The 13164-nt window shown below is 35.8% G+C and overlaps 1 protein-coding gene across 4 annotated transcripts in view; it reads left to right on the top strand.

The window, feature by feature from the left end:
* The first annotated feature begins 885 nt into the window (after positions 1-885).
* LOC128988684 (DENN domain-containing protein 5B) overlaps positions 886-13164 on the top strand; it is a 45439-nt gene continuing 33160 nt past the window's right edge. For all 4 annotated transcript variants that reach the window (XM_054410217.1, XM_054410219.1, XM_054410218.1 and 1 more), the window contains exons 1-5: positions 886-1178; positions 6792-6901; positions 7530-7700; positions 10184-10416; positions 11245-11510. In XM_054410217.1, the coding sequence (XP_054266192.1) occupies positions 1070-1178; positions 6792-6901; positions 7530-7700; positions 10184-10416; positions 11245-11510 (889 nt within the window). In that variant the 5' untranslated portion in view covers positions 886-1069. The remainder of the gene's footprint in view (positions 1179-6791; positions 6902-7529; positions 7701-10183; positions 10417-11244; positions 11511-13164) is intronic.

A 13164-nucleotide genomic window follows, 5' to 3' on the forward strand; every position in this document is an offset into this window, starting at 1 on the left:
CGAAAAAGAAATAAGAAAACCTGTCTTAGGTCCAGGTCTTACGATGAGACCTACGCTAGTAGCTTATTCTCAGTACGAGAAATTCACTAAAACCAAAAATAAAATTTAGCTTGAACATATAAAGGGTAAATTAATTGTATTTCTGAAGAGTATTTTGTAAAGTAATGAATGGAGTACTGTATAATGGTTTTAAGCATGTTTTCATATTATATACAGTAGTTACGATAATAGAACGCCTGTTCCCTCCTTGCCTTTTTTTATGTCCCACCTTTCACATCCAAGGAGGCTAGGCTCTAGCCCAGATAAAAAAATAAAATCCATTGGTGATTGGAGATTTGAACCTAGGACCTCGGAATCCGAAGCCCCATGCTCTACCACTAGCCACTAGATGAGCTCTCTCCTCCTCTCTGCTCGTCTTATTACTTTGCGCTTCATTGCAAGAAGTGCAGCACTGCAGCAGTGCATGCAGCGCCGACTGGCCGATCGGATGAAAACGCATTGTGGCTGCTACGAAGTACGGAGTCTCTTATCCCATTTTCCCACACTATGTCGCATTCCTAACTTCGTCCAGCTTCATTAATTTTTATGTTTATATTAGAGCACAGACTATACTCTGTTGGTTTAATCATAGTTCAATCGATGATTGTAGTTACAATAGGTTCCATTGTTTATTTTTATGCAATTTTGTATGGGATTTTGTAAGTTTAATCTATGCTGAAAGTATTAGTTTGAAAACGGCTTTGTCTTGTACCAACTTGTACTGCTATGGAGGTTTTTAGAGTAGATAGAATAATTTGTGTATTTCCAAGGCAGTGACAAATTCTTTCTGCGTTTATTATTGATCAGCTGTTTAGTTTAGCAGGATGGAGTGAGAACAAGAAGAAGTGAAATGTCAAAAAGGAAGTTTTTTCATTGAAGTTTCTAGCTGATCCTCAGCTTTCGCTGTCCTGTCAAAAAGTGTAGAAATACGAGAGTTGAGTGAGGATTTTGATTGCGTTTTGTTTGTGGAAGCAGTTCAAAATGGCAGGTGTTAGTGGTGCGTGATATTTTTCGTGTGATCTTACCGAGCATGGAATCCAACAAAGTTTCCAATTGTAACTCTAAAAACAGATTTGCAGATTACTTTGTAATATGTGGTCTTGACTACAGTTCTGGTCTCGAACCAGATACTTTTGCAGGTAATGCCAGAATTACAGATGGTGTGTAGTATTTATTTATCACAGTTCTAACACTAAACGGTATTATTAATCTTATTCATAATTCATACCTCCTTGGTTCTTCAGGCTACTTAAATCCCTACCAAACCAAACTAGGCCCTAACTCATGGATTAAGTTAGTCCTACTTTAGGTTGTCACTGAAGCTAACATCCAATTGCTCTTTGGAATATTCCAAACATAAAAATTGGTTCCAATTTGAGATATTATAACCCTCAGTAAACATTTCCGACTAACTTACCAACTCACTCTACAGGCCTACGCACTTCCTGAAGTGTGTAAGAATTGTGTTAAAAGTGTATAAAAACAGGTTTTGTAATAAACTTAGGGGCGGAAAAGCCATTAAATCCTTAAAAGTGACTGGAGTCTACAAAACCCCAAAATAACATTTGTTAACACAATTAACTTAAAATCAGTGTGTTGACCGGTAGGCCTAATGTAGGCATAGGTGGTGTCTAGTAATCTTGGTGTGGTGTCTAGTAAAGGAACCAGCCTTGTTATGATGTTTAACACGTTTGCTACTGCAATAGTACGAAATTTTTCATTCACATGGACCAGCGACGCACATATGCGACGGCCGGTTTCCACCCATAGACTGCCGTCGCATATATACTACGGCTAGTCACATTAAAATAAACTGCCGTCACGTATTTGCGCCAGGGTTCTAATGTTATTAAAATGCTTATATCTTTGTAACGGTCTATTTGAAGGCACTGAATTCCCTGCAGTGGTCTACAGAGATGTCTGACGCACAACTGCGACGCTTGGTCTGTGGATATGATGATTGGTGACGTCATATGATAGTTAGAAAAACTGGTCTTTACTTTTCTGCATTACTGTATGTTTGTATGCAGTATTTATGCTGCATTATCCTATGTAGCTTTTATAAACTGTTCTTGAATAATCTGTTTTATTTACTTACTTTCACCTCAAAACACACAAAAATTAACCGTCGCATATAGGTAGCGACGTTTGGTTTATTTCAAGAAAACTATGATAGTTTTCACTTTTGTCTTCGCTGTAGACCGGGCGTCGCAAATATGCGACATTACAAAAGGTTACCCATAAAAAAAAAACAAGAATAGAGGAAATTATTTACAAAAACGATTGTAGCGTATTACGGTGTAAATGATCACTGTTTTACGGGTTTTCGCCCGTGGTCTGTGTATGTACTGTTATCCAAGTGACAACCGGTCTATGTGTAAGATTCAAATGTATACCTCGGTTTGTGGCGATGACCGCGGCATCGCATATATGCGACGCTCAGTAGCGAACGTGTTAAGCGAGTTTTTCCCCCCACCAGTTCCCTAGATGGTAAGTTTAGGGGTTATTGCTGATATATATTCGATTGTAGTAATCAAAGGAATCCTCGATGACAAAAAATTAATTTAAGAAAGTAGTAGTATTAGTGTCAAAGAACAGTTTCAAAACGTCTTTTAGATCGTTTTAGGTGAGTTTGCATTTTACTTTTACGAGTGAAAAGAGTTTAAACTTAGGGGTCAAGGCTGGGGGGTTTACATTAGATACAATGCACCAACCAGGTTGTAAGTTAAAAATCTTTGAGCGATACAATTTCTCAAAACATTTTAGGTTTTGTGATTGGCCTTAGCGGTAGCCTATGTAAGTTGTTAACCTACATTAGACCTGTTAATATCAACTAACTTAGGCAAACTTAAGTAAGGAATCGTCTTAAATGCTGTTATCGTTTATCTTTCATTGGGGCTGTCCCTGTTGTATGATAGCCTAGTTTATTTGTTACCTATAAATATTTAAGTTAAGTTAATGTTTGTGATTTTAATTATCACTTTTTTTGTTTTTTGTGTGACCTTACATCTATTAATACTTAATACAAAAGTATGTTTTAGTTATTCTGACGATGTTAATGTTGTAACAGGTAAAGTAAAAATTTACCACCAATTTGGATTAGGCTAGGTACATGATTTTAAAGAAGACCATATTTTTTCTCTGTTAGCCTATATTTTTATGTTGAATTTTATTAGTGTAAAGTGGGTCTTTTTTGTTATGAATTTAAAACCTAAGAGGGGGGGGGGGAAACTGATCTATGGACGATTTTATTAATTGACAATCACCTTTAGGCTAGACCTACCTACATCTTGTAAACTATGTGCAAATATATGCCAATAAATATAATTCATTCATTCATTGTAAGTTACAGTACCTAAATTAAATTCTAGGTATAATGTCAAAACTACCTCATATTTCTTGCAATCCTCATAACAGTTAACTTACCTAAGCTACAAACTTATTATGAAATAAATGGATAATATTGTAGAGTTGGTATTTAAACAAGTGTTTGAGGTTGAGTTTTTTTTGTAAAATAGTAGCATATGATACCAATTTATGGAAAAAATCCCATCTTTAATTTTGGAATAAGAAATTTTATTTGCAATTGTGTTGTTACCGGTACTGAAAATGTATTAGGCCTACTAAGGTCTATAGTTTGTCAGATTAAAGTGTCATTTAAGAATTTACAAAATGAGCCACTCACTATAAAAAACATATTTTGGATATCAAATATCAAAGATAAAATTAGCTCTGGTATTGTAGGGGCTATTTACATAAGTTAATTTTCAATCTTAGTTGACCCCTGAAGTTTTAATTCATATCACTTGATTAAAAATTATAATAGGCATAGCTTCCTTAGTATTTTATTTTGTCTGACCTTCTTTATCTTATAATTAAAAGGATATTACAGTAATAATTAGATGCGTGATATGCTACCAGATATAAATATTATCTGGCTGCGAGATTGTGTTATCACATTTCAGTTGGCACAATCAGTTCTGTTGATGCTATCATTTACACATTCCAGCTAGTAACTGCTTATCAACAATCAGATGACCTTAGCAGCTGCCGATAGCTTGTTGATATCAATCTGGCCAATGTTTTCACCACATGATCTAATAGTTTACATACCATACTGTAATTGTACTCTGAAGTTTACGATCTTGTTATTTTCATTGGTTTTCACAAATAATATCTCTTAGGGGTTTTTAAAATGTTAAAATCTATTTTAAATGTGTTGATTTAAAAAAAAAAATTATATATAGAGGGTTGGCCCACTTCTATTTAATTATGAGTAAAACTCTAAATCTACTATTAAGGTAGATTAAGGAATTTAAAGGATTTAATATTATAGGCTATTGTAACAAAAATATAAATGTTTCTAGTCTTTAAATTTTAGCCTATTATTATTAAGGCACCTTGCCACAGTTACAACACTGGACACTTGAAAAGGTTGTATGCAGGGATTTTCTTGTATTTGAACTGGTTTCAACCTGATAAATATTTAGTTGTAAAGAAAGCCTAAATTGGGAGTAAATAATTGACAGCTACTGTTAAAAATACCAGTAGCCTATTTAAAATACTTTTTTGTTCTATTTTTTCCTTAGTATTTCACTAAAATTACAATAAAGTGTAAGGCAATCAATGATAATTAGAACAAGTAGCCCTAATATAGTTTTAGCAAACTAATTCACATACGGTAGGCCTATACATTATGAATAATAAGTGTAACGTTCATTTTTGACCAATTTACCAATATCACATCCGTATGACTCTTACAACACAATATTTTTCTACATCATAGGTTTGTTAAATGCTACAATTAGACATGCTTTTTAAAAACCGACATTATTCAAACCGTTCTTTATTCAGGACCATTGTCAAAAACCCATTAACCAAAGAGACCTGAAACTGATTTCGAATCCAGGGTTGAACTGATAACCCTCTCATCACGTGAGATGAGCAGTATTCACTCTGCTACCTAAACCAGATCGCAACAAATCTTAATATTTATTAGCTTTACAATCAGGCCAACTTAAAGCAATGTGAAAGCGTTTTCTGAACTCGTGACCCTCGTAGCCACTGAATATGGAGATTGACGACGTCTTTGTGACCGGTCACAGAGTATGTTTTATTCAGACCCTGCTTATGTTTGCTGATGTGGCCACTTTGTCACAAGATACTCTTTGTCAGTCCTCATAGTCGCTTGGATGATTATTGATCCAAAACCTGTACATCCTTATTCCAGCTAAAAGTCTGCAAATGATATAAATCGTTCATTGTGGAGTATCAGTCTACTTAGTTACCTTTGCTGCAGCAAACCAGCAGACTTAGCTAATTTCTATTTTTTTGATTTAATACAAATCATATTGGTCACACATATAATTGAGAATAGGCCTAATGAATTGTGTGACGCTTACAATAACAGTATAGCGATCACTTAGTTTTAGCTTGAAACTCCATATAGTCTATTTTAATTATTCAGGAACCTATACCGTTGTATTTCTACTCAGCAAACTGGACAAAAAAATCAGCTTCAGTATTAGTATTTAAGTTATACTGTAATACAGGGGAGGGGGCTGGTCTAGTGGTAGAGCTTCACTCCCAGAGGTCCCAGGTTCAAATCCCACCAATCAACAATGGATTTTATCTTTGTAATAATGCTGCTACCCTATAGGTCTAGCCTGAAGTAATGTGCAAGAACAGTTCTCAAGCAATGCTAAACCCTGGTAAATAACTACTGTAATACAATTAAAAATAATTTATGTGAGGCCGGCCGCACACTGATCCAGCATTTCACCTGAAGCAAGTGTTGCGAGGCAAAATGTTTCGCTGGGTACGAGCACCCCATGTATTTCAATGGGACGCCGCACACTGATCAAGCAAACGCCTTGAAACATTTGAGCAGTTGCTCGACGAATGGATCCCACACAGCACGATGTTTGATGTTTCAAGGAGCAAAACGTTCTGCGCATGCCCCAAATCCCTTCTAGCTAATAAAGCTTAGTGGCTTTCAAAATTCAATTAACCGGTTGTTCTTTAAAAAATAACTCTTCTTTAAAAAATGAATTTTGAAGTTTCGTTAAAACTTAACAATTATATTTTAAATTTCCATTGCACAATATTGTTGTTTTATTTTTCTTGCTACCACTATATAATGGTAGTCATACAGTCCATGCAAAGTAGTAAAACAATTAAGAAATTAGAATGGTTACTCAGTTCATTAATCATTATTTATATAACCATCACAACATTATCTTATAATAATTTTTTACGGTATTCAAAACCCTTTGTATAAAATAGTCTAGCAATTATTCGACAATAAATGTAACGTTTCCCTGGATCTGATTTAATTTCTGAGAGGAAAGCTGTCTATCAACAGATTGATGGGTGAACCCAATTTTGTCTTTCTATTTAGTCCAGAAATTAGCAAAAAACTGACATATACAGTAATAGCTACGCTGATTTCCTCGTCACATTTATGTTAAAACAATACTGTAGTATAGGACCACTAAACACAACATTTATCCTAATATTTATTTTTCTTAATTTTGCTTGAAACCAAATGCTGAATCATGCTTGAACCTCCTGCACACTGGAGAAGCAAATAAACAAAACGCTCCAAGCAAATCGTTTTGCAACATTTTGCTTCAAGTAAAATGCTGGATCAGTGTGCGCCCAGCCTTAGTGGGTCTTTCATATCGGTACTACTATAGTACTACAGTTGGGAGTAGTCTATAAGTGAGAGTTTTATTATAATATCTTTGCAGGAGACAATCTGCATTCAAGTCCTCTAGAAAGACCCTACAAATGCAAGGTGCTTGGACACTATCCTGAGAACGTCACTTGGAATCCTTTCGACAAAGATGCCGTGGGCATGGTAAGTACCGGTACTTATTGTTTATGTAAGTTAAGGACGTTAAATGAGGCACAACAGCCAAGGTTTTAGGGATTTCTATTAGGATAGCTGCCTTGCCTGGAATAGAGAATAGTTCACCTAGACACAAGAACACAAATTTACACTACCGGTATACACAAAGAAATTTAAATGTCTTGTTGTCATGTGACTCCATTGTCACATTCATAACATTCCACTGTCACTGACATAATTTTAAAGCAATGAAATTATGGTTGGTGTTGAAAATGATGTCAGCGATACCGGTACGTGTTTTTAGTATCAGGATGCACAATTTCCTATTTAGGTGAGACAAAGATCTCATGAAAAATCGTTAATTAATTATAGAGTAAACAATGTCCCTTAAAAATGATAAACTCTGTTTTCCCCTATTGTGAATGCAATTTATTGATGAGGCCAAATACCACCTATGGTATCCATAACCATGGGAGTAAGAGTAGCCTAAATGAGTAAGTAAATATTACAATAGGCTTTAAAATGTTTGTTTTTTTTTTATTCCTTTGGGTCAGATTTGGTCTTAGACTTGGTTTTTTCCCTTTATACAACAAAAATAAAATGTTGAATAAGCAGTTTAAAGTGATATCTGTTTCAGCTATGTCTACCGCACGGCCTGCAGTTTCGCACACAAAAACACCCTCTTGACCCGAGGTTTCACAGTTTTGTCATCACCCGACAAGATGGCAAACGATACTATGGTGCTTCTTATGTCTTCTTTGAGGAAGTCCGCAATAGGAAAATATCCACTGCAATGCAAACGTTACAGGTAAATTTATAATCAGAATTTTTCTCATCATTAGATTGAACAAAATGTTTATGCGTGTTTTACTAGGATGATGCAGCTAAATTGGATATTTACATTAAGCTAGCCTAGATAATAAGAATTAGCATACATTGCAAGTGTTCATCCAAAAGATGTACCATATTATGTAGTCATTAAATCTATATATCTATATTCTATATACTTATTTAATACGCAAGCAGGATTTTTGTGACAATTACTCCTCTGAAACTACTGAACCGATTGACACGTTTTTGGTGTCATTGAAAAGAGCGTAACGTGAAGTTGTGCAGGAAACTTTCTTTTTAGATAAATAATTAGAGAGTGAGGCCCTGGGGCCCTTTAAAGTTTCGTATTTCTCCATAAGGATAACATGGGAGATAATTGTTATTTACAGAAACATATGTTTGTTACTTGAAAATAGTCAAAGTCTACTACATAATAATTGCTGTGTATTATAACTCTTAATGTATACTACTTTTCAATCAAGGATTGTGTACCTTAAAGTTTACCCATAATGGATCTTACTACTTTATTTTAATGCTGGGAATAGTAAAATTGTGTTGAGAATAAGTTACCATGATTTAGAAAACTTTATTATAATAATTTATGTATTAAAAATCACAAATCTTTGACATTATTAATTCATTTGAAACTAAACAGCTGATCGCCAAAACAACAAATTATATTCTTCATGTGAATATTGTTATTACACAAAAATAGTTTTCTTTTACCAATAACTTGATCCTTTTTTACTCGTGGGTGTATTTTGAGTTTGCAGTTATTAAACACCAAGCCAAATGACTTTTATATTTTTTTTTATAAACTAACAGTATTAATGAATTACTACATGAACTTGACAAGTCAGGTAGGTAATTAATTGTTAGTGTGCCAAGGGGAAGAAGAGTGGGTCCTCGAAAACAGCGAAGGCGGAGACACCCATCTCGCAAATCCAACTGAGTTTTTTTTAATATAGAGGTCAGTGGATTGCCAAGACACAGATTAGACTAATAAAAGGGGGCAGTGGTTTTATTGAAGAGGAATATTAATATATCAAAAAGGGCCTCATTAATGGCACAAGGCTACATGCGATCAGAACGGTTAACAACTTAATAGAATGTAAAGTCTTAACTGGAACAAGTGAGTGGGGTCATATTTTGATTTCGAGGATAAAAATGTGCCCGTCTGAAACAAACTTACCTTTTAAAATGGAAAGATGCTAATTTCTGTTATCTTTGGCATTTGCAGCACAAGCACTTTAGAGCAGCATGGTTCTACCCAGACCAATTTCAGTCATGAGCAACTATATTATATGTTGTTTTAAGTAAGGCTACATCTTTTAATAGGATACGCATATTCGTTACGGAAAACTCTGACCAGGGTAATCTTTCTGAAGGTAACCTTAAGACTAAAATCGTAGTATTTATAGAAGTGCTTTTGTGATAAAAATATTGTTTGTTTTAGTGTTTTTCAAACAGCTTTTTCATGACCCCCAAAATATGCTACATATAGGCCTATTGGTTTGATATGATGAAATGTTTTGTTAAATGTGTTTTACAAATCTTTAAAAAATAACTACCCTATAACCTTGCTCGCTGCCTATAACATACTTGAACATAAACACTTATTAATTTACTAAATATAATACACATACAGCTAGAAAATGGCTGGACTGCTTCCCTTCTAAAGCTTTATTAACTGTATTTAATGTTCGACGTCGAGTCAATATATAACACGATGAATTTGTTTTCTAAATTCCTATGTTATTTTGCGGGGCATTGAGCCGCACAGGTTCACTAGTAGTATTTAACTTTATGAAAGTTATTTACAAACATTTTAGATCCTGGACAGTTGTAGCTTTTACAATAGTAGTATGGGGATCCTGATGTTCCTGGTTCAAATCCCACCAATCACCAATGGAATTTATCAGATGTGATAATGCCACGGCTCTCTAGGACTAGTCTTACGTAATGTGTTGAAGAAATTTAGGACCTAGTGGTCTTGTGTGTGAAGGTGGGAAATAAAATTTGTGAGTCGGGGGCTCAATTGGTAGCGTCGCGGGCTTCGGAACCAAGGCAGCGATGTCGTGGGCTCAGATCCTGGTCACTGCCACAAACATTTTATCAGTACAGTTCACCTTTGTAGGCCTACTGTACCGGCTCACCCCTTGCTTAGCTCGATACGTTCTACGCACAGGCAGTTAGCCTATATGGGCTGGCAAATAAATGCAAGGTTAAAAGAAGCCGCCAACTTCTTTAAAATAATTAATAAATAAAAATTTTGTTGGTATCCACAAGCGATGTAATCTCAGAAATCCATGACCAATGGTCCATCTTGTAATCTGTCTTAGTTGATGTTCTTTATGATGAAAATCTATAGCTTTACATAACAGTGGTGTTAACAAGGAACCCATTTTTGTGCTTCATAAAGATATTTGTCTTACAATTGTCCCGTTATTTCATCTTCAGGCCATGCACCTGACGGAGCTGTCCAGTGGGCAGCAGCCGTCCAGGAAGCACGTACTGGACCACAACACTCGCTCTCTGCCTCGTCACTTCAAGCTGGCCTCCCACCACACTCGGATAGCGCAGAACTACTACGACCACACCAAGGATACACTTCACGTCACCAAGAGCATTGCACTCATACTGCAGCTGCCCTTCATACATGCTGCTGAGGCCTTCCTCATTGGCTTGTACAGGTGAGTCCTGAACTACTGTTGTATAATTCAGAATTATAATAGTATAATGGCTTATTCCTAAAAAGATATGTAGATTTTTGTTTAAAACGGTGCTGTATTTTGATCATGGACGGCTGGCTGTGGTCCTGGCTGAAAAACAAGTTGATCAGTACCCAGTAACGTAGATATTTCATCCATACTTGTTTATTCATCTTCGGATTAACACTATCACCGTGCATGCCGACTTTGTACCACCGATGCTGCCGTGTGGTGCGCACCGACAATAGGTGGTGTACTAACGATCTTAAATACATTGGTTCATTGTAATCTTGGCCATTGAAGGTAGTTGTTACTGTTAACACCTCTTATCTTTTTTCATGTTTGTATCAGCATATGAGTTTAGTATAGGTTAAGTTTAGGAGAAACACCAAAAGGCTTAGCCATTTGAAACTGCATGTCCTTCTCTTTTAGCATTGAACATGTTAAAACACACATCCTAGTGTATTATCGTATAAATTTCCTGAAACAATCATGAAAATGAGAGTAACTTTCTGAAAGTGGGGAAACTGGAAAGGATGGTCTATTCAAACGAAGTAGGTAATAGACAGGTAGAAGACTAAGACACTATTATTGGCTCAATACAACTATGCACTGTAGTTAGGCTATATTTGTTATAGTTCATATTCATTCTTGAACTAACTACAGCTTAGGGAATGGAATGTCTTCTTTTATCAATAGTCAAAGCAGCTGCGGACAGCTATTAAAATGTCCTAGGCAACGGTATAGTAGAAAATAGTGACAATTGTAATTAACTGTTGATGTTGCGTAACAATAGCCCTATTTGGACAGGTGCTGGAAGGAGCAAGGCCCTGTCAGTCTAGAGAGCTACATATACAACCTGGTGTACGAGGTGGTAGTCCCGGGTCCGGGCAGATCCCTTAGCTTCCTCTGCTATCCGGACTGTGTCACTGTGATCCAGCGACCCTCCAACATAGAGGAGCTGCCGCTGTTTGACTACTCGATGCGTGAGATGTTCACACTGCTCGGTGTCGACTGTGTGCTGCAACTCTTCACCTGTGTGCTGCTCGAGAACCAGGTGCTTCTGTGCTCATCTGGTAAGCACTCTTTGCAATCAGGTTGTCATAACTTTTAGGGCTTATAAATGTGGTTTCAAGGTGTCCAAATGTCCGGTAGACAGAGATGTTGAGCAAAAGACTGTGTCTATAGCAGGAGATGATCACAATGATGGCAGGAGATAATCTTGGATTGAAACCGCATGAACGTTCAGTATCGAACGTAAAATACACATTCTAGTGTATTATCGAATAATCCTCCTAAAATAATCCGGAAAAGGGGAGTAACTTTCTGGAAGTGAGGATTGTAGGAGATTATTATGAAATTTCAATGTTTCCGCTGTAAACAGTCTTGAAATTACAATTTTTAGAGGTGATTCAAATAATGTAAAATAATAATGAATGCCAGAAGTTATGTAAATAATAGAACTCTATGAAAAATTCAGGTATACACACCTCTACCTGAGATAAACAGTAGTGAGGCAACATTGGTCAAGGAAGATGTTAAAGTAAACACTTCATATGAATCAGTGAATATTTATGTTTCTATGGAAACACTTCAACTTATTAATTTGCTGACAGACTGCAAATTACATTCTGTTTAAATTACAGTTGTGCAATGGTTGCTGACAAAATTTTGTCTAGTCAAAATTAAAAAAAAATCAAGAGAACTTGGCAGAGTTCAACCATTGGCTGCCCCATCGCTCCAGTGTCGAAGAAATGCAGAGGAATAGTAAGAAACCTAATGGCAAGAGAAATTGGAATTAATGGAACCTTGTAGAGATCTTGTGTCATAAGCTTCAACAAAATCATTGTTAAGAGGATTAATCAAAGGAACTCCAAATGTAGTTCATGTGGCTAACTTTAAATGGAGGGACATGTAGAAAAAGATGGATTCATAAACCACAGATATGGTGACGGAAAATCTAGAATTTCAAGAAAGAGAAAGTGAAGAGAACAAAAAAGAAAACTGATGATTTTTAGCAGGAATCAGGAGATAACATCAAGGCCTGAAGAGATGTGGAAGAAAAAATAATTCTTTTAGGATAGATTTTTTAAATATTAAGCATCTTATGTATTTAGTATTAGGTATCTAGTATTTAAGTATCTGGTTTACATATAGAATTAAGTACCTTTGTAAAAATATCAACTATACCGAGTGAGGTAGCATCTTGCAACTTCACATTCGGGAGGTCTGACTATCAGACCGGCCATTCTGAGGAGAGTTTGTACGGTTTCTTTCCTCGCTTAGGCGAATGCCGGAATGGTTCCCTCAAGGGCCGTACCCCGCCAGGCAGAATGGAAGACAGGACTTGGAATAATTCTGCTTGGTTTATCAAACCCCAAGCAGGTAATAATTGAATTTAAAAAAAAAAAAATCTGTTGCTATTTTATATTCTTGTTTTCTATTTTATTATTTAGTAACAACATTGTGTTTTGTTTTTACTACTAAAAATGTAATTTGTATTTTAATAAGAAATTTAGGAAAATGAAAAGAGGTGACAACAATTTTTGACTCAGTTTTGTTTCATCACGGTACTCACCAGATATGGACAGAGCAATGCCAACATCCACAATCAGTTTGGTTTAGCTATCCATTTTAGATGTTGGGGTTTGCTTGCATTTTTAGGTTAAACATTGTACTAGTGTATGGTGTTTGTACTTTGCAGTATGTTTGCATCGTATAGCCTTTCAC

Source organism: Macrosteles quadrilineatus, unplaced genomic scaffold, assembly GCF_028750875.1.
Source record: "Macrosteles quadrilineatus isolate MER2022 unplaced genomic scaffold, UCM_ALF_1.0 Scaffold_3__2_contigs__length_128488019, whole genome shotgun sequence".
Lineage (NCBI taxonomy): Eukaryota > Metazoa > Arthropoda > Insecta > Hemiptera > Cicadellidae > Macrosteles > Macrosteles quadrilineatus.